Raw genomic sequence first — 27,841 nt, 5'->3', positions numbered from 1 at the left:
CAGAAAACTGCTGGCCTCACATGCCTGACCCACCAGGGTCTCCACATCCCTCTGTGAGTCACTTTGACCAACTGTCTTGCTCACAGCTCAGTCTTAGAGGCTGTTCTCTAGAATAGACACACTGAGCTGTGCACTTACTAGGGGTTAGTTATGTACCTCCCCAACCTGTTTCAGTTACAGTTATGTACCTCCCCAGGTAGAGGGGTATGAGCAGCCAGTTACACTTGTTGCTCATTCTTGTTCGATAATGACTGCACAGAACCAGTGAAATGTGAAGGGAAAAAAATGTGAAGGGAGCAATGCTACAAAAAACACCAAATGCTTAGAAAGTATTTAAATAGAAAGTATTTAAATAAGTCACTAAAAAGGGGGGGGGATGCTAGAAAGACAACTTTCGAATATGAGGAAAACATTGAAAATCCAATAGAATTCTGCACATGAATTCTTGAGTCACTTTAAAAACGTCCAATCTGAGGACGCCTGGCTGGCTCAGTCAGTAGAGAATGTGACTCTTTATCTCAGGATGATGAGTTCGAGCCCCACGTTGGGTGTCAAGATTACTTGAAAAAAAAAAAAAAAAAATCTTGGGGCTCTTGGCTGGCTCAGTCAGAAGAACACAGGACTCTTGACCTCAGGGTCATGAATTCAAGCCCCATGTTGGGAGTACAGAGATCACTTAAAAATAAAATCTTTTAAAAATACGTAAAATAAAAATCTTTTTAAAAAATTTAAAAATAAGTGAAATCTTAAACAATAAATAAATAAAGAAGCCCAGTCAGGACATGGCAGCAATAGGTGGGAACAATGACAGGTGGTTTTGATGCCAGAGACAGAGTCTGATCAGCAGGCCCAGATGCAAAGAAGAGGCTTGGCATCAAAAAAATGTGAATGGATGACCACTGATAGGCCTGAAGGTGAAGCACAGTGTTTAAGCAACACACGTGGTTTCTGCAGAGAGCTTTTCCATAGGTCACGAAACTCCCCTCCTAAGCACACACTACCCGTCAGTAATCGTGCAGAGCTGGACGGTGTCTCAGCAGCAGAAGAGCAGCAGAGCTGGGAGGGCCACAGGCGCACTCCTGAAAGGCCTCCTAAGCTGCGGACGGAGGGAGTCCTGGGGCTCAGGGAGCCCGGGAGTGGTTAAGATGGTGATGGTGACAGTGACAGGGACCAAAACTGTGGCCAGACAAGCTCCCCAAGACGGGACAGAAATTGGAGCTCCTGGCAGTCGTGTGAGCAAGAAAGGAAGGAGGTCTTCGAGGGCTGGCTGCCATGACAAGTGACCACCTGCACATGGCTGACACACAGGAACTGCTCATCTCTTGGTCCGGGAGCCCAAGTCCAAGCCCACAGTGTCCACAGGCCACTCTCCCTCTGATGAAGGCGCTAAGGAAGGTCTGCTCCAGGCCTCCCTTCCAGCTTCCAGTAGCGCCTTGTCAGGTGTCAACCTAACACCAGCCTTTGGCCACGTGGCGTTCTCCCTGCGTGCAGATCTGTGCAAACCACCCCCCTTTTTAAAAAAGATTTTATTTATTTGACAGACAAAGAGATCACAAGTAGGCAGAGAGGCAGGCAGAGAGAGAGGAGGAAGCAGGCTCCCTGCGGAGCAGAGAGCCCAATGCGGGGCTCGATCCCAGGACCCTGGGATCATGACCCGAGCCGAGGGCAGAGGCTTTAACCCACTGAGCCACCCAGGCGCCCTGAACTTCCCCCTTTGAACAAGGACACCCAGCAGATTAGATTAGGGGCCTGCCCGGCTTCAGTACAATCTCAACTAATTAGTCATCTGCAATGACTCTGTAGCCAAAGAACTCATTCTGAAGTACTGGGCTTGGGACTCAGCAAAAGAATCTGGGGGGCAGGGGTACACAAACCAGCCAAAAGCAGGGAAGGAGGAGGAAAACAAGCTGAGCATGAGGTCAGAAGTCTCACCTTGAGCCATGGAGCTCTCCGCTACCTGCTCTCGTGCACCCCAGGCCAGGACTGGTCACCGTGTCCTGAGCCCTGGCCCACTGGCCCCAAGCCACGTGCATGATGGTTTTCTCCTCTGACTGCTGTATTCCACTGATGGGACCACGACCTGGTCTCCCCCAGGCTCCTAGGCCCTCTCACCACACAGAGAACTGAAGCAGAACCACCAAGAGAAGGTTCTAACTCCCAAGCCCTACCTCTGTGACTCATTTTATTTCCTGTATATCAAACTGGTTGAAAAGCAGCAACCAGTGCTTGCATACTTCGAATACGTCTGTACACCTGAAGCACTGAAAATCATTTCTCTCTACAGCTACGTGCAGAGTCCCCGGATAACCTCCACGCTTCTTAAAAAGGCAAGAGCGATAAAACCTGGCCTGAGGGTGTTGGCTCCGAGGCACCAGCATCCCCAGTGGACAGTCGACGTGCCCAGCTGCTCCCTTCCTCCTGCTGTTCACAGCACTAGGGAAGGTTCGAAGGAAAGCCGCTGGGTCAGCACGGAGGGCATTCTGGGGGCCATTTGGGGCTGGGAGTCTGAGTGAGGCCTGGGGATGGCTGAAGGCTTCTTCAGTCTGTCCACTCATAGCCCCCTAGGCCTGAGGTTTCGCTGACGCCTGGTTACAGACATAGATGGATACAAATAAGATGCTTCCCAGCCAGCCCGTGCTACTGGGGGATGGGGATCCTGGTCTTTTAACAAGGAAAAGTTCCTCGATGGGAAAAGCATGCTTGGGAGGGGTAGATGTTGCACAGAGCCTCGCAGAAGATGCCTGACATCTATCAAATCAGGTACATTTATTTCAGAAGAGACAAGGCAATAACATTTTTTTTTCTTCTGAGAAGGTCGGTCCAGAAATTAGCTAGCAGCTCTATTTATTTATTTATTTGAGATGTGCCATTTCCTCCAACTCATTTTTTCAAACTAAACTAAGCTGACAGATTGGGACTGATGAGATCACAGGCAAGGTCTCAATTTAGTTATTACCCGTCCCCTGCCTTCCCTCCAAAATTTTTAGTATAAAAAGGAAAGGCTACAACTTGACTTCGGTTACCATACTTTCCCCATCTGACTTTGGAAACCAGATAAAGGGGAGCTAAAATCTTTTATACCTCTTCCTTCCTGCTGAGTCGGCACTTTAAAGAGCCAACACTCCAGAGCTCACTTCTTTGTGTCCACCCGCACCTCAAAGCCTTTTTAAACCTCTTTGAAAATTCCTCCCAAAGGATGAGACAGCCTAGTCAGTCACTGCAAAGAACACCTCTCTGCCTGTTCAGAGTGAAATGACTCTCAAAGCGGAGCCGGGGGCGGGCGCTTCCAGCGGACTTGGCAGCCATCGCCTGTGTGCCATGCAGATGCCTGAAAACCAGAGGACTTCGGCAGAGCGCTGAATGATGCCACACGCCTGAGGAAAGGTGTCACCCACTTGAAATGGAGGCTCTTGCCTCCTATCATTCTCAAGGACAAACGTTCGATGCTCCAGAACTGGAAGCACCAAAAGAAAAGGACCATGATGGTTACTAGATAGAAATGCCCTGAAAGGTCACAGGCCACCTGCGTGTCTTCAGTCTTCATGCTCAGAAGCTCCACCGTCTGCTCTGATGGCCCCATACTACCCGGCCTGCAACCCGCTTTCCACCAGCACTTGCTGGCCTGCCAAGGCTGGTCATCTGTAAGGGCATATCGCATCCCCAAGGACCGAGGTTTGTCTTCACTTCTGCTGAACCTCTCTTCCCCAGCAGACAGAGGGGCTCTCGGTAAAGATGCAGATTAGAGCGAACCGTGCCTGGCTTTTCTCTAACAACCAAGTGGCCCGCAGCCCCCACCTGCCAACTCCCCTCCTCATGGGATGCTCAGGGGCACCTTGTTCCAGATGCTCTGGCACGGGATCACTGGTCATCTCTCCTCCACGACAGAGGGTTTGCTCATACATTTGTAATAGTTTGAAGACTTCAAGTCATTTTTAAAGGTTTGTTTAAAAAATAAACCCACTTTTAAAAGACAATACACAATATACATATCCACTAATTTTCTGTAAGGATAAGGATACCAAAAAAGTCCTGCAATGCCTGCCCTTGATTTTTGGTTAGCCGGAGTACTCCTGTTCAAGTGCAAGCGGACCATGCTGGTCCTCTGCTGGGCACCCTCCATGGCTCTCATCGGGCTCACAATAAAAACAGACATCATCACAATGCATCCTCCAAGACTTCTCCTCTCTCCTCTCTATTCCTTCCATGCCAGCTATCCCACAGTTCTGCAGGCACACCCCTCAGCCACGTTTCACCATTAGTGACTCTACTGCTGCTGTTCCACCTACCCTGAATGCCCTTCCCTGCTGGGACAGCTCAGAGCTGGCTCCCTCACCTCCTTCAGACCTATGCTTGAAAGTTTCCCCACTGGGGTGCCTGGGTGGCTCAGCCTGTTAAGTAACTGACTCTTGATCTCAGCTCAGGTCATGATCTCAGGATCATGAGTTCAAACCCCACAATGGGCTCCGTGGTGGGTGTGGAGCCTACTTAAATAAAAAAAAGTCTCCCCATCAGTAGGGCCTCCCCCACCCCCAGCCCACCTCCCCAGCTAGCCTGGGAGTCCTTGAAGCAGGATCTTTGTTTGCTTTATTTATATAAATATCCCATCATTACAAATGCCCAGCACAGGGCAGGTGCCAGGGCCCCCAAAGGGACCACTCTGCATTCCACATAGTTAAGGAACTACTCTATCAGGCACCTTCTGCCTGGACGCATGTCTCTTTCCCCAGAAATGACAGTTCATATACAGGCAGTTCAACAAAACGGACTCTGGCTGTTCCCATTCACTCTGTGTCATCCATCCTTCTGTGAGAAAGAGGCCTGGAGAACCCCAGGCCACTGCAATGAGGCCATGCCAGCACAAATCCAGTGTTCTAAAACAGGACGCTCATGCTGACTCCAACAGGGCAGATGGGACTGACCCTGGCTGGGTGCGAGAGTGATACGTTTCCCTCCGTTAGGACAAGGTAAATAAGCTCACTCTGTGGTTACAACACGCTGCTAGGCTTTCTGGAAAACAGTGTCCATCCAGATTCCAAGACACGTTTCACTTCTGAAGAGTCTTTACCCTGTACTGAAAACCATCACCAACCTCCATGACAGTTATCCCTGCTGACTGAACCACCCTGAGCTGGGTCTAGCATCTCCAGCCGCTGGGGAGCTGTGGTGCAGGAGGTCATCCATCACGGTCCCCCTCCTCTTCCTGCCTCTGGCCTCCTGTACGGCGCGTAGTGAGGCTTGCTGGCCTTGGCTCTGAGGAGCATGCAACATGCTCCAGGGAAGATGGTGTGCCAGGCCCCTCGGGGTCCCCTTTAGGCAGACAGCAGTCACTGCGTGCAGGGGCTCTGGCTTCACAATCCCCTAGCGATTGCTGGCCTGAGTGATAACGAGGAACAGTGTAACATGTTGTAGAGATCGAGGAATGTCACGTCTATGGCAGTCCACTAATTTACTAACCTAGTTATCCCATCAGTGCAGAACTGAAGTTAACCTAACGTGGCTCCTTAGTGAGGTCATGTTGACGGCTATCAACCTCCACTCGTTCGGAAAGCACACGAACCATCTGTTTCCCAGTCCTCCCAGCTCTGCCAGCAATCCGCCTGAGGCCTGCCTGCTCGCTCGTGATGGTTAGGGCTCACCCGCGGCTACCACCTTGGTCTCTTTTTTATTTTTTTAGGCAACATCTGCCTGGCAGTTGACTTAGAACTTCTTTTATTCTCGGTGATATTTTAAAGGTCATTTGTTGTTTCTAAATTCTTTCTGTTCCCTGGGATCTAGGCCCCGAGGACTGGCACTCACTTCAAAATATAAGGCCTCTCTGTTCACTTATTCCACAATAAGTGGTATCTATTTACTGAGCGCCAGTGGTGTGCCCAGCCCGATGCCTGGTTTTAGAGTCGACATTTCACAGTTCTGCCAGGTAGAGCAGCGAAAACGAGGCCAGCGGCTGACTTCCGCTCTGTCTTTATACCATCAACCCCAAGAAGTTAACCATCTCTCCCTTCCCTCTTCTGAATGTGGTTTGAAAAGCCCCAGGGCTATCGCTGGCATTTTATTTGATTGTGGCAAAATACATATAGAACAGAAAATAGATCAACCATCCATAGGTGTACGACTGGCCGTTAATAAGTACATGCGCAAGGCCGTGCCTTCACCGCCACTGCTTCCAGAACTCTTCCATAACCCCACACAGAGACTCCATCCCCCTTCACCCAGTCCCTGGCAACTGCTGATCTGCGAGTGTCTCTCTAGATTTACCTCTTCCAGATACTCTGTATAAATGGAATCATACACTCTGTGAACTTCTGCGTCTGGCCTATTTTGGTCAGCATGATGTTTTCAGGGTTCATACCTACTTTATCAGGCGTGTTAGCAGCACTTTGATCCTTGATTATGGCTGAGTATTATTTCTTCGCAGGGACAGCCCGTATTTTGTTTATCTGCAGTCACCTGCTGATGGACACTCGGTTTGTTTCTACCTTCTGGCTGTTGTAAATGGTGCTACTATGAACACTGGCACACAACTATGATTTGAACTCCTTTTTTCGATGTTTTTCCGTATACACCTGGTGGTGGGATTGTTGGGTTATAGGATAATTTTATGTTTAACTTTTTTAGGAACTGCCAAACTGTTTTCCATAGCGGCTGCACCATTTTACATTCCCACCAGCCACATACAAGGCTGCCAGTCGTTCTTTCTTTTCCTCAATTCTGACTTCACTCAGGACTTTAGGGCTCCTCAAACTATTCTTCCAAGCTTACCTACTAGTCTGGGGCCTTTAGTGAATAAATTTTTAAAAGCAGAATTCAATAGTTTTCTCAAAATCCACCAGGACGTATTGTCTTATAATATTTAGATTTTTACCTCCCACCTCTCCCTTTGATTACGAGAACGAGCTTTGCAATCTGATGCCTGGATCTGGATTCTACCCCTCGCTTTCCATTCATATGCTCCAGCTTCCTCCTTTACAAACTGGGATGTTGAGTGTTTTCGTTTACTATGGCTGCGGTAACAAATCACCACAGTCATTAGCTTAGAACAAGAGTCATTATCTTATAACTCTGGTGGTCAGAACTCTGAAATGGGTCTTGTAGGGCTAACATCGAGGGGTTAGAGCCAGATCCCCTGAGGGCTCAAAGAAAGAATCTGTTTTCTTGCCTCTTGCAGCTTCCGCCACAGTCCTTTGCTCAAGGCCCCTTTCTCCATCTTCAAGGCCAACAATGGCGAGTGCGTCTTTCTCACATCCTATCACTCTGACACGGACTCTGCTGCCTCCCTCTTCTACCTTTAAGAACCCCAGTGATTACCTGGGCAAACCTAGATAACCCAGGATCAGCGACCTCAACTCCCCCTGCCATGTAACCACATGTTCACAGGCGCCAGGGATATGACGTGGACATCTCTGACTGGCATCATTCTACTTAACACAATAACAGCAATACCTTCCTCTCAAGGTTGTTCTAAATTCTTTCCATTCCTCAAGATACATAGTTCTGAAGACTGGAAGTCACTTAGAAGATCTCTCTACTCACTCAACAAATACCCACTGAGTTAATGAAACAAAGCATATAAAGTACTTAGAGCCTGGTACCCAGTAAGCACTTAATAAATGTTACCCATCATCACAGTATGATCCACGTATTTTATAATCCCTTTTGGCCATAGGATTGTAGCCGCAAGAATCCCCTTCATAGTCTGAACGTTCTGGGACCAGTCTTCCTAAAACCCAGCCAAGCACTACTTCCTTTCACACCCATCAAGTCCAACACAACCTCCCCATCACTAACCTGTGTTTGTGTTATAACAATAGTGGAACCGAAGCACGGCGGCTCCCCTCACCATGTCCCCTGACCGCGAGGAGATGAAGCACAACGTGGAACTGGTCAAGAACTCATGATATACCATCTGGTTCCAATAGCAGAGCCGAAGCTTCCATCACTGGGTCTCTAACCTGTGTCCAGCCGCAGCCTTCAGCCCCACCTGGCTCAAGGGTCAGCAACATGACCCCGAAACACGCTGAGCTTGGTGCTCTGCACTTTACTCCCACACGAAGCCTTCTAGCAGGTCCCCAAGGCCAGCTACACAGAATTCACTGATTTTGAAGAAGGTGATGACAGATTTTCCTTCAAGAAGAGTCCATCCTCCATCAGAACCACAGCTTTTACTGAAGGTGCTCACCTCTACTTCAGATGTTGTTGAGATTCCTCTAATGTCACAGAGAAGTGGGAGAACATGAAGCTGGCCAAGACCCCAATGTTTGTTTCTAAGCAGCTACCCTGACATTGATCATTATGTCCACCTGAGTTTGATGCAAGTGTTGTCTTTTATCATATTTGGTCCTTAGTTTTTATGATTTTTCTCCTTCCTGTTTTAAGCTGTTTTTCATACTCACAGGTTGGCAATGAATCCCAGAACAGATGCTTCCTTCCCCTGGTGTCAGCGGCACTAGTCCTTGCTGAGCCTGGAGCCCCAGTTCCCCTCCATGGTGGTGGTTCTGTCACAGAGTCAGCAGGCCTGGGGACGGAGCAGTCTCCATACTGAGTAGCAAGTGGGCCCCAGGTCCGGCCTGCAGTCTTGAGAGTCTGGTGTGTGCTAGTCGGAGATCATCATGAGGACACTTGGGAGCTGGCACAGGCTTGAGTGGGAACCACTGTGGGACTGGGCCTCGGGACTCTGAAGGGCCCCTTCTCGGTCTCTTTCCCCAAGTACAAGAGGCAGGATACCACAACTCAGGCCATTCCATTTGCAGTCCAGATCTTCAAGCTCTCTAATGAACACCGCCGGCCTTAACTGTAAAGCCTCAATCTGTTCCAACCCTAGCAGGCAAACCTGAGTTCAATCCTCACTGCAACAATGTGCCCTCTGGTTTTGTGCCACACAGGTGCCTCAGTACACCCAAGCTGGCAGAATCCTAGACCCCCGCCCATGCACCTGCCCCTCCCCTCGGAGAGCACGACCGGGATCCCTGCTCCCCACCACCACTGGACTAGAGCTCACCCACAGGTCCCTCTGTCGGGACAATCTCATGGCTGCTTCCGAGCCGTGGTGGGGGCAATTCTCCTTCCCTTTCTCAAAAGGCTGGGTCACATCCTCCCATTCATTAGCTCTTGACCACAATTTCCTTCTGTTATCTCAGAAACCATATTATCTTCCTGGGATCCCCTCAGGTTGTTTCTTTCATCTAAGGACAATCCAGCCTTGCCAATAACGCAGACAAGAGAGGAGAGCACCTCCAGCCCTTTTATTGTCCTCTGGCACAGGAGAAGCTGCTCTCACCTGGGCAGATAAAACCAACTGTGGCCCAGCCCATAGCCTATGGGTCCCACAGCAGCTCTTAGCTTGCTTTCCTGCCCTAAATTCCAGTTCTCAGATCTTCAGATAAGCTAATAATCCTTCCTGGCTTCCTCTGAAAATTCCCCAGCAAAACTGCTAGCAACTGCATGCTTTCTGGACTGTTTATGCTGTTCCTGGGTCAAGGGTGTGCCAGGAAGGCCAGCTCTGTCCTGTAGGCCCGCCCGCAAGCCCATCGGCCCAAATATCTTCCTCGCTACATCCTTTCGCTACCGCAGCAGGCCAGGAGCTTAGCTGCCTCTGCACCCTTCCATAGCATCAGCACCCCCAGAGGTGGGCAAGCCTACTCATCTGGCCCACTCCTTTGGTTCTGTCTTGATTTTATTTGGGAATTAAAGGCTATCTACATTTATTTTATGGTTAAAGAGATTATGACAAGAACACAAATGTAAATAAACAATGATTAATTATACTAAAAATGGCATGAGTGAGGTTTCAGTTCGGTAAGAGCCTCAAAAGAAAAATAAAACAGGATGGTTCAGGGAATAAGGCACAATAACCGTGAGAGAGAGATTGAGGGAGAGAAATTCAGAGTATTCTCTTTAACAGATGACAGCTGGGTAATTTTAATTAAAAACTCTGTATTTAAAATAGGAATATACACCGACTACACAAACCCTAGTTGATGAGGGAACTCAGTTCTGCTATTCTGAAACCACTGAAAAGCTGGAAAATTATGTTCCCTATTTCAGTCGGCTTAAAAAAATAGGTATTAACTTCCAAGAAAACAAATCTTTAAACTCTATAATCATTGGTGGTATCTTTTGGGTTGTATAGTGCTATTTTATACCAAATTACAGACAGGTACGCTGGGCCTTGGTCCATGCGTCTAACTCAAGACTTTTTAGCAACTTTCATTTGATATGGCTCAGAGATTATTAGTGGGGGCTATGTGGTTTTCTGTAAATCCAGAGGCACTAAAACAAAATGGTCCTTGTGGCAGGACCTCTGCTCTAGGGTGGTGTCTCTAACTTTCCCATTCACAGGGAATACTCGGCAGGTCACAGGTCAATGGGGAGGAGCCTAAAGGTCATAGGTTAATGGGGGAGGAGCCTAAAGGGTACAGAGTGTCAGGGACCCTGAGATCTTGTAGCTCTGTTTCCATGCTGCCGTCAGGCTGCTGTGAGTAGACTTATCGTGACAAGAATCCGACCTATTTGTTGCCAGGAGTTTTAATATCAAGGTTATACAAATTTCCATCACAGTCACTTTCATTTAATAGCACTTTCCAAAAGAGCAATGAAGAACTGGAGAGACACGTGCTCCAGATCTCAGTAGCCCAGGAATCCGAATCGGCACCCAAAAAGAACCTGCTGGCAAATCTGTCATTCTGCTCTCCTATAGAGCCCTCAGAGCCAGCACCAAAACCAAGTTCAGGCACAGACCTGGTGGGATATTTACTGACCAGAGCATACAGCCCTAGTGAAAAAAAAGAAAACCCAACAAAGCAGAAAAAGAAAAAAACCAAAAAACAAAAAGTAACTTTTTCTGTTAGGTTTTCTAATAAAAATGTATTTGAGTGCAATTAGATAGATAGTCCATTAGAGAATCTCACTGAGCCTTTGGTCACTATCAGGGAGCATTATTTTCTGTAGTCTTCTCTAGATGTTTCTAGTGGGAGTGGGGTGGAAAACAGTCTGTTTGGGATGGTTCTATGAGGTCCTGTTTGTGTGAACAGCATGGGATTCTCTGGCCAGGCCAACAGTCCCCCCACCCATCGTCGCTGAACACCTTCTACTACAGGGAGGCTGACAGGGTAGCTCTCACTAGCGTGGTACCTGCCATTCCTGGTATCGTGCTGCCGCATGTTCTTGATAAAATGAATCTTCTTAAAGTTCTTTGGTCTGGGCGAACCTGAGAGAGTTCGACATCTGAAAAATAAAGTCATTTCAAAAACACGATCAGTTGCCTGCAGGACAGCTGAGACATCTCCACACAAAGACAGGAAGGAAGACCAGACAAATGGTTTGAATCACCCCGAGGATAATGAGGACAATACGGCTAGAAGCGAGGAAGCTTTAAAAAAATAAAAAAATAAAAAATAAAAAAAAACCATCGAAAGACAACTTCCTTGATAATCCTGATAATCATTTATATGGGTCTCTGGAAAGCCAACTAATGAAAACTATTGTCCTCAGTTACAATAACATAACCTACACGGATTCTAAAGCCATTATTCTTTCTTGTCATCTTAAAAAGAATCCTCCTGTATCAACACTGGTAACGGGAACAGAAAACTGTAAATTTAAAGAATTTACAGGGGGAAGAAAAACACTGGAAAATTTAGTTTAAGAGCAATGCCAAATCATTTTTCTTCCATAGCAGGACTCTGGCCTGAACCACCTGGACGGCTGTTGCAACTTAACTTGCTTAATTGACTACGCCTGGAAGTCATGGCTTTACTTTGAAAGGGCGGCTGTTTTCTTTCTTTTTTTTCCTCAAGATTCATTTTTAAATGAATATTTGTTGAACAAAATGACCTGGATTCAAAGTTACTTTTTTCCTGGAATATATGACACTGCTTGCACTACAGGACTAACAGAACACACCACAGGCTACACAGATCTTGTTTGTGTATTTTTCAAAGTTACCTGGCAAACTCTAAAGTTATACAACTGTAACAACAAGAAAAAGGGCAAGAAAAAAAAATCAACAAATAAGTCTAAAGTTTGATCCTGTCTTCAGAAAGGGAGCTGCGACGTCTCTGGGTTTCTGCTACCCATTTTTTTTTTGTCTACTTAAACCTGTCTGACCATTGGCCCCAAGGGCTGGCTCCTGCCATGGGGCGTGGGTACTTGGGACCTTAGGCTTCAAAGAGTGAGTTTTGGAGCAGTAGTGCCTGGCTTCCCAAAGCTACGCTGAGCTCTGGGCTGGGGCCACCACTGATGGCTGGTCAGGTCTGAACTCTGAGGCTTCAGGTAAGACTGACAAGATGACCCAACAAGGAGGTACAGCTGAGGGCTGGTGGGCCGTGGGGGCATGCTGGGGTACAGGTGTGGACAACAGGGAGGGTCACAGACCTGCACAGCAACTCCAAGGGAAACTGGGTGCTGTCCCTGGCCTAGACGTCAGGTGTATGTTTCCCCAAGCCCCCTCATTCACCCTCTAGTAAAGACCCAGTCTTCCTAGAAGCCATTCCCTGAGAGCGCAGAGAATGATTTTTTCCCCCACTTAACTTGGAAAAAACAACAACATGTTGAAGTGAATGAGTGCAGGCTAAAGCAAGGACATGGTATCAGATACTTGGTAGCTTTCATCGGGGGAAAATGGGGGTTTCCTAGTCCTTGGGTCTAGAGAAGGGAAAGCCCCCCCTTTAAGTCATGTCCACCACATCAGGGCAGGGTCCATGGTCCATGCACACCATCCATGTGGGCCTGTAAGATACTTCAGCAGAAACCATGGTCCTCGCTGCCTCCAGCCCCAAACTCACCAACTCTGACACCCTATCAGTAGTAATATATTTCAGATCCCTCCTGGCCTTGTTGTGAGGAATAAACGCAATGTTATATACAAGAGATTCACAAACTGTCAAGTGACACATTCAAATACATCTGTACAAACAAGTAAATATTTGTATACAAATCTCAGTGTTGTGATTATTAACATACCATTAACTAGAAAGCATGCATATCTTGTTACTATTTGCTTCCTTTATTCTTAAAATTGTAGCTATCACCACTGGTCCTGAATTCTTGGTTTTAGATTTTTTCAAAGACCTTTATTTAGTTGATGTTTCCTGTGGCCTCCACGCGGGGTTTGAACAGATGGCACCCATCAATCCCCCTTCCCACTCCAAGTTTCCAAACTCAGAGTTAGTCTTAACTGAGGTTCAACAGCACGGTGCCTCAGTCTGCCTTCTTGGGGCAGCTCCCTGGAAGCAGACCCAGGACCCAGAACTGCCTCAGTTCTACCTCCAAAATAACCATTTGAGTCTGCAGGCCCCAAATGTCTCTCTCATACACACTACACACTGCAGAAGGTTCTAGAGACATGTAGCCACTGGAGAGAAGACAATCTCTGAAAGCATAAGGCTATGCTTCCACTGGTTTCTGGAGAGGGCCAAGTGTCCAGCAATGTCTCACACCCTTACCCTGCTTCCTCCCAAACAGCAGAGCTTCCTGAGCCAGCCAGACTGAGGACAGTGGGCCAAGGGCCGGACTGTGAGGGTAAAGGATAGGTATTCCTGCCCCCAGCAGCCGGAAGCTGGTACCCTTCAGGTTTAAGCACAAAATTCCTCTGCCTCCTGCTAGAACTGGAAGTTGGCAAAAGGGCCACAGGTGGTTGTTGGCACTCACAGGGGAAGGAGGAGGCACCAGTAATCACTAAATGGTGCAGTAGCCAATACCCATCAACCCAGATAGGCTGGAAAACAGGGGCAGGTGGAGATGGCTGGCACATCTGCCACCATCAAACTAAGGTTTTTCTGGACACCTCATAGCAATGTCCTGGGCCTTAATAAGGGTACCAGGTCACCACCAGGCAGGTGCAAAGTCCAAAGCCTCTCATTAGAAACACTTAACTCTTAGAGTTCTAGGCAGGTGCAGGACACTAACTTACTAGCAAACTGTGATATGCAAGAGAAAAGTGAGACTTTCAAAAAGAACGCATCAGCCCCCAATTATAAGGGCATATGCTACTAGTCTAGGCCCTCATCCAGCAAGTTGTGTGTTGTCTTGCATTTTTTTAAAGCATTCAACTAAACCACCAGGGAATCTAAGAAATGTTTTAAAAGAGAACTGTGGCATTAGCAACAATTGCCAAGGAAACTGGAAGACTGAGCCCTCAGTTTGCGGCAGGTTAAGCAAAGAACGAATTAATTTCAGTATCCATTTAAAAACATACATCTTAAATGATGCAAAATTAAATTAGGATAGAATTAAATTAAAAACTAATTTAATGAAAGATTAGCTCCTTCTTGTTAGCCCTGATTACACCGTACACTTAATTATGCAAAAGGTTTTTAATAGATGCCTTGCAGCCATTTGTTCAATGTGCTGAGTTTAAAAGCAAGTTGGGCTAATAGCCTTCCGCCCCCACGGTTCCCAAAACACTTCAGTATTCTTACTGGTACATTCATTTCACAAGACTGCGAGCTAGAAAGGACCTCAGAGAACAGTCAATTTGCCCTCCCATTTTACAGATGGGAAAATTGAGGACCCAGAGAAGCTAAATAAAACGTCCAAGGCCATGTAACCAGTTAGTAGAAGAATCAAACCAAGAATTCAGGACCCCAGACTCCCAAATGAATATCCCTTCTGCTATACCATGCTAATTTTATTTCCGAGAAATAAGTACATTTCTAAGTTAGTTGTTATTTTTATTCCTATTGTAATTCCACACAGCATTACATTAGTTTCAGGTGTACAATATAGTCATTCAACAATTCTGTACAGCACCCAGTGCTCATCCTTTCTAAGTAAATATTAGAACTTCGGAAAAAAAAAAAAAAAGTCTATTACGGAAAATAAAGCCTTCCCAAACTGCCCAGGTTCCCCTGGTTTCAGATTTGTTTTTTAAATTTTGTATTTACAAAATATTTGTTGGAAATTAAGTATTCTGTAACTAAGAGCTGGATAAGTTATAGCTAAGGCAGATGACCCCTTTTTACTATGGTCATTTGTAGTATCCGACGACTAAAGGGTAGAGGACAGAGGATCAGCCTGGGTGGACTCTGGAAGGAAGGTACAGAGGTGAACACGCGGCACGTGACCAGGCACAAAGCACGGTACTCCTCCCCACCCCCCTTTAACCACCTGAATCCCTGAGGACAGAGTAACTCATTTTTACCTGGTTTTCGCTGACTCACAGCTACCACACTGTTTTAACTGAGGCTTCTCACAGCCTCTGGACACACCAGGCGCTTTTTAGTCCTATTCACTGATTTCCCCATTTGTGGCAAGAGTGACCTTAACCTGCTCCAATACCAAAGCCGCTCAGAGCCACCTGAGAATATTTTTCCTCCACTTTCGAGGATTACTCTGGACCAGAGCCAGCTCCCTAAGTGGACTTTTTGTGCAGCTTTTTACAGGACTACCTAAGGAAACAGCCTTCTCCCAACATTTAATAGTAAGGGATAGAAGAACACTCACACCCAAGCCACATTAATCACACAGCCACACGCCATTCACCCTAAAATGGTCCCAGAGATTACGTACGTTTTCAGAAAGACTTTGGAAGTGGAAATCGGACTGGCTGGCCCTGACTTTTGTCTTTGCGAAATCAGCAGCTAGACTCCACTATCACCCAATACTTTCGATCAGATCCGCCACCGATGTTCCAGCTTCTAGCCAGGTAGTCTGTGGACAGGACTAACGTGGGAGAAAAGCCCCAGGTTGGGAAGGAGCGGGCTCTAGGGTGAGAAGCCTCGGTCCACAGCGGCGCTCTCTCAAGCTCAGAAAAAGAGCCCACACTCCCGAGCCCTGGCCAGGAACCAAAGCAAAAGGTGTGCAGACGTGGATACCGGAAGCTGGTCTAGCCAATGGGAACATACGTTCTTCCATGGGCCTCCCTCGGCGCAATCCAGGCGCATGCCCTGTGAAGCCGCGGCGCATGCCCTGTGAAGCATCCGTGTCCCATCCTGGCTCAGTTCCTTCTGCCGGAGGAGCACCCTGTAACCAACCGCGCTGAGCCGCCACGACTACTGAGGAGCTATGCTGTGTGAATACAGTCTCCTCCACTCAAGAAGGGCCAGGGGAGACCAAGGCACAGATGGGGGTGGGCGGGGAGGTGCAGGATGAGAGCAAGGAAAGCTGCCAGAGGCACAGCACAGTTCAGCAACTGCTGTCACCCAAACACCTTGCAAGCACCTTTCCAATCCCAATGGAGAAATCACTTTCAGCCCAAGAAAGCCCTCACGACTATCCCCACTGAGTTTCCCCAGCAACTGGTGATGGAGTCATGTGGTGGGTACCTGCTAATGAAATCCAGGATCGTGATCACTGTGTCACTGCACCTAAGAAAGCTGGGACAATGATGGGCTCGTCTTCATCAAGCAGCAGCTTTCCCATTGCAAAGGAAACAGCACCCCAATCCAGCACACAAACTGGGCTTTCCCAATACATAATTGAGATTTAATACTGCTCTAGTGGTCCTCAGACTTGGTGTTTCCAAAATATGAGTCTGGGGATCAGGCCACCATTTAAAAAGATTAATTCTGCTGATCAAAGGCTTAAAAAAAAAAAATCAAACTTTGGCTGTCATATTGTACTGTGGGCCATTTACATACACATAAATGCAACAGTAAAAACTTACCTCCGCAGAGGGGCATTCTCCTCAATATCTTCCAGGGTCTCCAAGGATGATCTCTGAGAGATGAGGCGACGTCTGCAGGAAAGAGGGAAGAAAATCTACACGTTAAAACCGGATTGTAAAATGGATCAGCATTTCTGTAATCTAAAACTGTTCTAAAAACTAAAGTTCATTTAAAAACGAAAAAAAGACTAGACAAAAGCTATCTTTAAGAGGCTGTCATGTTCCCAGCCTGCACCCTGAATGCCAGGCCCATCTCACCCTGCTGAATTTTGAGCATTCCCCCTGGTTAATAGGGCCACTTGATGTTGATCAGGGAAGTGATGTTTTTATGCTGCAGTTTTATCAAAAAAGACAAGGTCCCTCTTATTTAACTTGGAAACTGTGCAGTTTTTATAAAACATTAGATAATACTGTTAAGTATTCAAGTACCCCATGGTCTGAACCAAGTTAACTGATAAATATTACATTTTAAAACCATATTAAATAAAATCTCAAAATCATTAGGATGCAATAAAAAAGTTATGGTCTCTGGATGGCCATGATTTCAAAAGCAACTAGCAACATGGAAGACATTACTCCTTTGGGAAAGTTTCTCGGGGACCATAAGATTAGACACCCAGGCATGATTAGGTAAAACATGGACTCTTTGGGGCTGCTAAAGAATTGCAAACCACCAGCCAAAACCTCCTTAATCTAATTCCTTTTGCCAGATGAAAGAACAAACAGATTCTAGTTAACTGAGACTATCTTAAAGGGATCAGGGTGGTGTGCAGAGGCTAGTAACTTTACAATCAGTCCATTTGAACAAACACCATTATTTCACAGGAAATGGTTTGGCCGAGGATGTAGATGGAAAAAAATCTGATTGGGCTTTTATCTTGAAAAAAGGGGACTATAATGAGAAGGATAAGCCTATTTTATATTACATTTGATAAAATTAGGTTAAAAACATGCATTTATAACCATGTTCTAATCTGTCCTAAAGAACAACAACAAAATGAAATGTGTATTCCTTCTTAGTGTGTACTTTTTCTGACCATTACCCTGGAATCTTTTATGTCTTACTCTTAATAAGACAATCAGAAAGGTCACTTCTGCAAACGATTCAAGGGCTTCATCAATTTTCTAAGTGCCTTTCCTAATCTTTTATATCAATTCCTTTCCAAAAGAGTCATCACACCCCTTCTACTTTGTTCTTCAGTGGTAAACTGGTATTCTCTCAGACCTTCATTTACCAATGTGGGAATACCAAGAGTTCTAGAACATTATCTTTAGTGTCTTCATGACACACTGGACCTTTTGCAAGATCCACAGTGTCACTCTGCACTTAACTTCCACTGAATTTCTATTTCCATAATATTCCCAGATTTCTAATAGTCAGCCAGACCTGAGGCAATGGCTGTAGGGAGACACTGGTCTTACCTGAGAGGGGTGCATGGGGGCCCAAGTGGGTGGGAACTGATTTTATAGGTGGCCAATTCATTAGTAAGTAGGACTGTCCTGAGCAGCCCTGTAACTCCAGGGACTCGGCTACACCAGGATCCTTGTGACAGCCCCTTGCAGCTGTGGCTTTGAACTGACCAGGCCAGCAGCTGAAGCACAGCCCTTCCATGTATGGAGTCCCAGGCTGGGACAGGACAAATGCCCAGTCAGTCTCACTGCCATCCATCACAGCTCTTGGGACCAGAGCCCCCACAGTCCCCATCCAGAGGCAAGTGCAATTCCACAAGCACCAGGCATGCAGAGTCAAACAAATTCAGTCCTGGGGTTCAGAGGCTTTAGAGTCCTAGAAAACTCCTTAATCTTTGAGCCTCAATTTCCTCATCTATGAAACAGGAAAAGGAAATAACTAAGAAACAGAGAGACAGATTCCCTGGCACAGGGCAAAAAATGACCGATAGCTACTGGATTTTTTTTTTAATTTTATTTATTTATTTCACAGAGAGAGATCACAAGTAGGCAGAGAGGCAGGCAGAGAGAGAGATAGAGGAGGAAGCGGGCTCTCCGCCAAGCAGAGAGTCCGATGTGGGACTCGATCCCAGGACCCTGAGATCATGACCTGAGCTGAAGGCAGAGGCTTTAAACCACTGACCCACCCAGGTGCCCCTAGCTACTGGATTTTTGACAACACTCCCGGCACTGAGGCTGCACCCTGACCTGACACCACACCCCCACCCACGCATCCTGGCTGGAAGGACTGGGATCAGCTTGGCTGCCCTAGCTCGGGCCCCTCCCCCAACCCCAGCCAGCGGTAAAGTCACCCCAAAATGCCTTGTGCCTGAGCCCACCTGAGGCACATGCCCTTTTGACACCTACACCCCCTAAGAAGAACTGAGTGCCACCTTTGCTGATGCCCTGGTCTCAGGCCTCCTCCAGCATCTGATGCTGCCTCCTAGCCCCTCTAAGAACAGTGTGGTTGGCACTCCAGCTGCAAATGCCAGGTGAATCCCATGGTGAACATACGAGGCCCTGGCATGTAGCCTGGGACCCCACAGGCTCTTATCCAACATTCAGGCCAGGCTGTTCACCCTGGACAAAGAGGTCCACTCACAAAAGCACATAATCTAACAATTTCCCTATCAAAAAGCTGTATCCAGATCTTCCTACACCAGGAAAAAGAGGTGCTTATTTGGAAAAGAACCAAATTTGAGGGGCGCCTGGCTGGCTCAGTCAGTAGAGCACTCAACTCTTGATCTCAGGGTTGTGAGTTCAAGCCCCATGCTGGGTATAGAGATTACTTAACAATAAAATCTTATGGGGCAGTTGGGTGGCTCAGTGGGTTGGGTGTCCAACCCTTGATTTTGGCTCAGGTCATGAACTAGGGGTTATGGGATTAAGCCTTACATCTGGCTGAGTGTTCAGCTCAGAGTCTGCTTCTGCCTCTCCCTCTACTCATCTCCCTACTCATCTGTGTTCTTTATTATGCTATTAACTAACTAATTAATTAAATCTTAAAAAAAGAAAAAAGTAGTCTGTATGCCCAAGGTGGGCTTGAACTCACAACCCGGAGATCAAGAGTCACATGCTCTACTGACTGAGCCAGCCAGGTGCCCCCGATTTGTTTTCTAAAAGCCAGTACACCTGGGACACTTGGGTGGCTCAGTCCATTGAATGTCTGCCTTCAGCTCCAATCATGATCCCAGGGTCCTGGGATCGAGTCCCAAGCAGGAGCTTGCTTCTCCTTCTGCCTGCTGCTCTGCCTGCTTGTGCTATCTCCTTCTGTCTCTCTCACTCTCTCCATCACATAAATAAATAAAAATCTCTTAAAAAAAAAAAAAAAAAAGGCCAGTACATCTAATGGTCTCTTCATGAGTAGAACAAGTATAGATACACACACACACACACACACACACACACACACACACACACGAATTTAAGGTCTGGGGGCGCCTGGGTGGCTCAGTGGGTTAAAGCTTCTGCCTTCGGCTCAGGTCATGATCCCAGGGTCCGGGATCGAGCCCCGCATTGGGCTCTCTGCTCAGCGGGGAGCCCACTTCCTCCTCTCTCTCTCTCTCTGCCTACTTGTGATCTCTGTCAAATAAATAAAATCTTTAAAAGAAAAAAAAAAAAAGAATTTAAGGTCTGGTACCCTTAAAGGGAAGAAAACCCAAACCCCAAATACCCACTGGTTCCTTTAAATTCGGTGACTGTGCTTCTCTTCTTCATGAATGGAACCCAAACAATATCCATTTGACCTTTGAACACCATGGAACTGGCTGAGCAGGTACATTTATATGTAAACATTTTTGATAAATACAGAACAGGACTACAAGTGTATTTTCCCTTCCTTATGGTTTTAACATTTTCTTTTCTTCAGATTCCTTTATTGTAAGAATATAGTATATAATACCTATAATGTACAAAGTATGTGTTCATCAACTATTTGTCATTGGTAAGGCTTCCTTCTGTTCAAAAGTAGGCTACTAATAGTTGTGGGGGAGTAAAAAAAAAAAAAATTACACGCAGATTTTCCACTGCACACAGGGGGGGGGGGCAGTGTTCCTAACCCCCGCGTTGTCTAGGGCCAACTACATGTATTCTCTGAGATAGACATACAGAGCTTGCAAACAACATTATAGTCAAAAGGCACCATGGAAATAAAGATGTGATGCCTGCCCTTCCCACATAAAATAAGCCTGTGTTCACGGCCACAAGGGCATACCCTGTGGTGTTAACCCAGGGGTGCTCCTCTCTGCCTCCTGCCACCTGTTAGATCCTTCCAAGGCATGTAATAACCTCTCCTCTTGCTTTCTATCCTCAGAAAGCCCGAAATGGAAGAGAAGGCTCAGGGCAGGGGGCCGACCTTCACCAGGAACTTTCCACCCTTCAATCGGCCTCATAAGCTGAGTCCACTACGACACAAAGTCCTCATCACTGGGCACAGGTAACAAGCAGAGATCTCGGCACGTTTAAATGACTGACAATGCATAGCCTTCTTAGTAAGCAAGCAGACATTAAGTAAGAGCCCCAGCATTACGTTTCGACATCAACAAATGGGAAGACGCAGTGACCGGTCCTCCCATGGAGTCGTCAGGTTTCCCTGCCCGGTCTGAGGGTTATGACTGGGGCCTTTCCACACAGTCCCTGAATACTTTTGAGGCCAATGTGGCTCATATTCAACTGTGCACACTGTTTCCCTAAAGCCCCCAGACTTATTTGAGAACATCATCTTCCAAATGCTGACTCTGTCTAGACAAGCAAGTGCTAATCGTGAGGAGACTGCTTATCTGGACACACCCCCACCTGGACCAAATTAATTCACTTATCATTAGGGCAATGGTTCACTGCAGAGTGACTCACTGTGTGCTCCTGACACTCAGAGCTGCTTACTGAATCCACTGACACTGAAAACTTAAGGAAAGGTCACTGGGAGAAGAGAGGGGGGAAAATCACATGGAAAAACACATGACTGGGGTAACAGGGGGCCAGAAGAGGCAGGACCCAGGGCCAGTATTTGGAAAGTGTCTTTTAGGCAGAAGTGTCAGCACAGTAACCATTAGTGGTTATCCGCACAAACTGACGGAGGTAGAGGAGCTGCCCGGCCACCCCAAAAGGCCTCCTGGCCACCATTGTTGTCAACCCAGTTGGTAGCAATTCTGGGGACCTGAGGAGAGTGAGGGGCAAGGTGGGAGCTGTGCCTGGGACATCTTCATCAGGCCTTCTGGAAAGGGGCTGTCTCTTCTTAGCATTGTAAGCAGAGTGCCTCTGAGAGAGAGAGCTGATGGGGGCGGGAGGGTAACTGCCAGAAGAGCCTCGCCAGAGCTGAACTGAGCTCACTGCTGTCCCTGCTGATCAGGGAGCCCAGGCAGGGTCATCCTGGGGGCCAGCTGGGTCACCTGGTCAAGGGCAATCCCCTTAAGGGGGGGGAACGTGAAGCAGCAGGTTGGCTCAAAAGCAAATAGCAGACAGTGGGCACCGTAGGGAACAGCATGGGACTCTGACAGGACCAGCAAGTGATGAAGAAGGTGGCCCCTAGCCTTAGCCTCAGTGTCAAACACGAAGTAAGTTTGGATCACTGCTCTCTCCCTTGGCTGTCCATTGGGACCCCTGGAGCTCTGTTAAAAATCTCTGGGGGCAAAACACAAGCTTTGAGAGCAAGAAGGAGCATGGGCCATCTGGGCCAACCAACGCTATCCTCACAAAAAGGCAATTTCCTCCGTGGCTCCAGCCCTGCCCATGTAAGAGCCCCCTTCCTGGCTATGAGACGGGCCACTGGAGGGCACAGTTAGGCCTTCACAGGTGTGAAGGAAGCAAGGGCCTCATGGATACCTCAGTCACACAGGTGATGGGTGAGCTGAGGTCATGGCTTCAATCTGCTCAGACAGTTATTATGACCCCCCCCCGGCCAAAAAACCCACAACCACCACAAAAATAACCTATAACTAATTTAGTCATAAGACATGCACACACTTGTAATTTATTTGCTTTTTACCTATGTCTTTCACCCACTGACCATCTCTAACCCCCAGACAAAACTGAACCGCACTAGACAGTGGGCTGACTCAAGCGAGGTGCCATTCCTTCCTTACTTGTCTGGCCTAGGGATAGAACGTGTTTCAGCAAACAGTAGGTACTCAATTAATGCTGGCTGAATAAAACAATGAACTCCATCAATCAGGCAGGTGGGTTTCGTGGACTTTTCCCAGAAAGCATCTGATCTTTCTCTCAATGCTTTTCTATACACAATGATCAGCAGGCTCGCTCCACTCAGTGTAGAGTTCCCAGTTTGGTCAACAGAAGCCCCAACATCATCCTCAGAAAGCTTCCCAGTCTCGCACTGCAACAGGAAGTCGAGGGAGGCAAAAGACACTCAACTAGCAGAAGGGCAGGAAGGGACAGCTGAGTAGTCTTGGGTATAAGGCAGGCTGCTTAAAACGGGTTTCCTCTAAGGAGGGTGCCTGGGTGACTCAGTCATTAAGCGTCTGCCTTTGGCTCAGGTTGTGATCTCAGGGTCCTGGGAGCTAACCTCGAGGTGGGCTCCCTGCTCAGCAGGGAACCTGCTTCTCCCTTTGCCTCTGCCCTTCCCCCAGACTTGTGCTCATGCTGTCTCTCATTCTCTCTCAAATAAAATCTCTTAAAAAGGGGGGGGGGGACGCTCTGTCTGCCCCTCTGCCTACTTGTGATCCCTCTCTGTCAAATAAAAAAAATTTTTAAAAGAAAAAAAAAGGGGGGGGTTTCTTCTGTTAGAGCTTATCACACATTCATTTTTCCAAGTGGAATTTGAACTGCTTTTGTGACTATGAAAGTAATACATCTCACCAGAAAAAATTCAAAGCAGAAAACGCGTATGGAGTAGAAACAGAAATGACCTGTAGGTGTGGGGGAGACCCTTCTTGGGTCTCAGAGACCTCTGAGGACAATCAGGGTGCATACCCCCTCCCCCTGATAAAGCTGGTGCTACAGAGCTGTAGGCCAAGAGTCAGGGCTGGACATTGAAGAAGCCCCACCTCAACCAAGAGACGATGGGAGCTTCCTCTCAAGTTTCCCTTTCTGACTTGGTATTCAAAGCTCCCAAGGAGCCCAAATAGGACCTAGCAAGACAAGACAGGTAGGCCAGTAGCCTAGAACCTGGCAGGGCTGGCCCCTTTAGCAGACAGACAATCTCTTGGTAAAATGTTCTGAGATCCTCCCCGTCTCTTGCATCTCCACTTCACAGACCTAGTCTCTTGTTCCAGAAATAGTGTTCAACTCATGCACAAGAGGTGTTCCTAGAAAGCAGAGCAGAAGTCTGTAATTGGTAAACTTATTTACAAGGGGGCCTACTGCTTAAAGGAACACTAAAGAGAAGAACCTCCGTATGTCCAAGAATTGACACTGTCATTGATACACCTTTTGTGAAAACGCTGGTTTTCAAATACCAGGCTCTCTGAAAGCCAAGTGCACCTCTAATCCATGCTGTTCCTCCCTTCATTTCTCCAACACGGCTCTGAGCTGTTGACATCACAACATCATAAGCTTACTCGACAGATTCAACAAGTAAGTTATGATGACTTTGTTCGTGATCTGGCAAAAGTTAAAGCCAAGATTCCAGATGCTCCTTTAGCAGAAATCAAATGAGACCAGGCTCAGTGAAGAAGCAAACTGTTTTTGTACCAATACTTATGTGTTCACAGATGAAGAAAGAAAAGTCAGCTGTCACCTCTTAATAGAAGCAACATACACAGTCTAAAAGCAAAATTGGCTTGAGCTTCAGCCTGAAGATATGTGATTCAGACCCAGGCTTAATTCTGCTTTCCATGGATCTCAAGCTTTGTCCAGCAGCAAAGGTGGTGATGGACCTGAAGCTGGCCCTTACTGCCCACCTGGGAACATCCGCCTGTCCGACCGCGGAGGAAAGCCCGGTGGAAAGCCATGGAATCCATCACTGCGGGGGCATTCTGACTGGGCCAGGCCCCCAGGCTGGGGCCATCAGCCAACACCCTACCACACCAGTCAGCCCTTGCCCTGCCTCTGAGCAAAGGACATATGGCTGGCTTGCCTGTGCAATGAAAACCTTCCAGGGCAGCTCATGCATCTAAAGCCAGCTCCACACCTGGAATATGGACGGAAACAATTCAAATCCCCAGTGGGTCATGGAAATCTTCCTCGCAAAAGAAGGAAAATGAGGATTATCTTTAAGAAATGGAGCGGGTCACCTGGGTGTCTCAGTCAGTGAAGCGTCTGACTCTTGATCTCTGCTCTGGTCATGATCTCAGCGTTGTGAGATCAAGCCCCCCATCGGGCTCCACGTTCAGTGCAGAGTCTGCTTGAGGTTCTCTCTTCTTCTCCCTTTGTCCCTCCCCCTGCTCGTGCTCCCCCCCACTCCAATAAATAATCAAAATCTTTTACAAAATTAAAAAAAAAAAAAGGAGGAATGGAAATGGATTTTGAAAGTGGCTATGTTTTAAAATTTCTAGCCGATGAATCGGGCAGAAATCAAATTTTAAAATCAGTGCACCGAGAGTTGCCAATCAGCTTCCTCAAATAAGATCTGTTTCTACATTTTTGTACACAGGTCAAGAAAGCAACTTTAAATGTTTACAGAGAAGACAAAGGCGTTTGGCTTGCCTGAGTTTGCTTTCATTTCAAAGTCCTCATCAGACTCGCCAAATCCTGGAAAACCAAGGTGTGAGGTCATCTTGGTATTTAGGGCTATTCAGAGACAGACTTGTTGGCAGGATTTAGTAAGCGGCCGGGCACTCAGTCCTCAGATGCCCGGGTCCACCCTGCCCACCAGCACCCTGCTAACTTTGCAAAACACTCTTTCTGTCACGTCACTCCCCAGGGTAAAAGCCACAAAGATTCACTGTGGGAACAGGTCCAACTCCTCTGACAAAAGGACTAGATGGGGAGGGGAGAAGACAGCAGTGTCACACAGCACCCCGAGCCACCACAAAGGCCCTTGCCCAGTCTCCTGGGACACCGTCACAGCATCAGGAAATAAAGGGGCCAGTCAGGGCCACAGGCTGGGTGACAGGGCTGCATCCTAAACCCTGCTTTGCCTTGTCCTAGAGGGAAGGGCCTTGCCCTGCAGCTGAGGGGACCAAGTTGACCAAATGTGCAGAAAGGCAAAAAAGCAAAAGTGGGCATAATGGTTTGGAAAAAAAAAAAAAAAAAATCAATCAATCAATTAATCAGGGTCCAGAAAGGTTTGGGGTTTTGTGTGGCTGAGAGATAAATGATGTTGTTCTTGCCGCGCAACGTGCCAGATACCAACCAGGGGGCAGGGGGTAAAAGAGTGGGGACCAAACCAGGACAAGGATGGGAAAGAGAGATGAACAATGGGAAACCACCCAAAAATAAAAGGGTTGACTTCACCCTGAAGACAAAAGATCCCTATTGATCTAACATAACCAACGCAAGAAGTATGGGGCCAACTCATGGATGTCCTGATTGGGTGTCAGACTCTAAGCAATCAGATCCAGGGGTTCTCTGCAGAAGGGATTCCCTGGGCCTGGTGGGGGTCGGCGACTGGAAATGCAACACCGGGGCCCAGAGTCTAAGGCCAAGAGAGATCAGGTATGGCAGGTATGGCATGTGTGGGAGGCAGGAGAGGGCATGAGTGAGCTCAAAGGAGAACCAAAATTTAATTGGGAAGAGGCAAGGAGAAGGAGCAACCAGACTAGCGTGGGTGGTTCGAAAGGTAAACTCAGGGCAGATTTCTCACAACCTGCCTCGCCAAAGCTCAAGAGGATGGAACACCAGGTATGTACCAGGCACAATCCTGGAAGCAAAGTCAGGGAAGAACCTAAAAAGAGCTGGGAAACAAGCCCCCCAATCAGACGCCCAGGGTCAGTTCCAGAAGAAGCTGGAATGGGTGTGTGGGGCTGGAGCTGGTGCCATGTTAAGTGTGAGCCCACCTTCATGCAGTGTGTCCTTCTGCCAGTGGAACAGCAAAAGAGGTGTGCAAACCCCTGCAGGGCTCCCATCGGGGAACGAGGATGCGGATGCAGCCGGCTGGTGAAGGCCCACGGGCACCGAGTTATATCAGAGAGATGCGCGGCCTCCACTCAGCTCAAGCCTTTTCAGGAAGCATGTTGCATCCAGGACCTTCTTCTCTGCCCTCAGGATGGGCCCTTGTCTTAAATATCACACCCTGACAGTGGGCTGAGCATGGGCAACGGCACTTCCTTTCCTGATCATTAGGAGGCCTCACGGGCGCTTTGCAGGAATGCCTCTGCAGGCTCAACACTTTCTAAGCCACGTACACACTCTTCTATTGGGAAGCCAAACCAGGGCTCTCTACACCCAGCTGTAAGGGCTTTGCTGCACAAAGGCTGAGGTGCACCTGCTCTGGGAGAAAGCCTGACTCTGGAGGGAGGGGCACCCCTCTCCTGGGCTCCCCAGTCCTGGGAAGGTGAGAGGCCAATGGAGCTAATTCAACTCCGACCAGCAGGGAGTCAGGCAGGCTGGTTACGTCCACATCAGTATTTAAAGGGACCTTTAGGAAGCTGCCCTTCCAGCATAATCCCTCCCCTGAGTTTCTCCCTTGGTTCCCAGCTTGACCTTTCCCTGTTCCAAAGGGCCTTCAGAAGAAATGGATTTTGACAGCTCAGAAACAGCATGCAATTATTTATAGCAAATTCAGGATTGACGGGGTTCCATCAATCTTTATTTTCTAGTTTTCCAGATTAACCTCAGCCCACGCTCCATCATAACAGTTTATGGAAACAAAGATTGATGCTTCCTTGTCCAGCAGGCTCCAAGCCACACCATCCTCTCTCCTGACAGTGGGCCCAGGTGACTTTATTCCTTTCTGGAAGGCTTTTTAAAAATGCCTTATTTCTCCCACCTCAAGATGTTAATTCCCTTTACCGAAGTTGAATGGGGACTGGGGACTTCAGAATCACTGGCCTCATAAGGGGTTTATGGGATAAGGAATGCCCCCAAGGGTGACCAAATCTTATTTCAAAAGAAAACTCAGAATCTGCTTCACCTGCTCCTCATCCATCCAAATTCTACCGTCTCCTCCCAAGGCACCATGTAGAGCCACCTGCTCTGAGAAGCTGTCCCTGACTATTTCTCAATTCCTACGTTTCGTATCTTTACCGTATTAGGAAATATTCATATCTAGATACTTGTAGAATGATTGATTTTATTCTTATTTTAAACTCTGTGTCTCCAGCCAGACTGCAAGTACCTTGACCAGGTAACTGTCTTTCCTTCTTTGAACTCCTTTAATACCTACATTACCTTTGTCTCAGTAAGTGCTCCATAAATCCTGAAGTATAGCACAGACAACCGTCTGTAGCTACCACTGGC

The 27,841-nt window shown here is 47.5% G+C and overlaps 1 protein-coding gene across 1 annotated transcript in view; it reads right to left on the bottom strand.

Annotated features, from left to right (window-relative positions):
* LOC111142702 (Cdk5 and Abl enzyme substrate 1) overlaps window positions 1–27,841 on the bottom strand; it is a 116,556-nt gene that overhangs the window by 47,703 nt on the left and 41,012 nt on the right. The window contains exons 4-5 of the mRNA XM_022495991.1: window positions 16,601–16,672; window positions 11,128–11,220 (exon numbers count right to left, since the gene is read on the bottom strand). Of these exons, the coding sequence (XP_022351699.1) occupies window positions 11,128–11,220; window positions 16,601–16,672 (165 nt within the window). The remainder of the gene's footprint in view (window positions 1–11,127; window positions 11,221–16,600; window positions 16,673–27,841) is intronic.

This window comes from Enhydra lutris, unplaced genomic scaffold (genome assembly GCF_002288905.1).
Source record: "Enhydra lutris kenyoni isolate GAN:26980312 unplaced genomic scaffold, ASM228890v2 scaffoldscaffold8, whole genome shotgun sequence".
NCBI lineage: Eukaryota > Metazoa > Chordata > Mammalia > Carnivora > Mustelidae > Enhydra > Enhydra lutris.
This window is presented reverse-complemented; position numbering and strand designations above follow the sequence as displayed.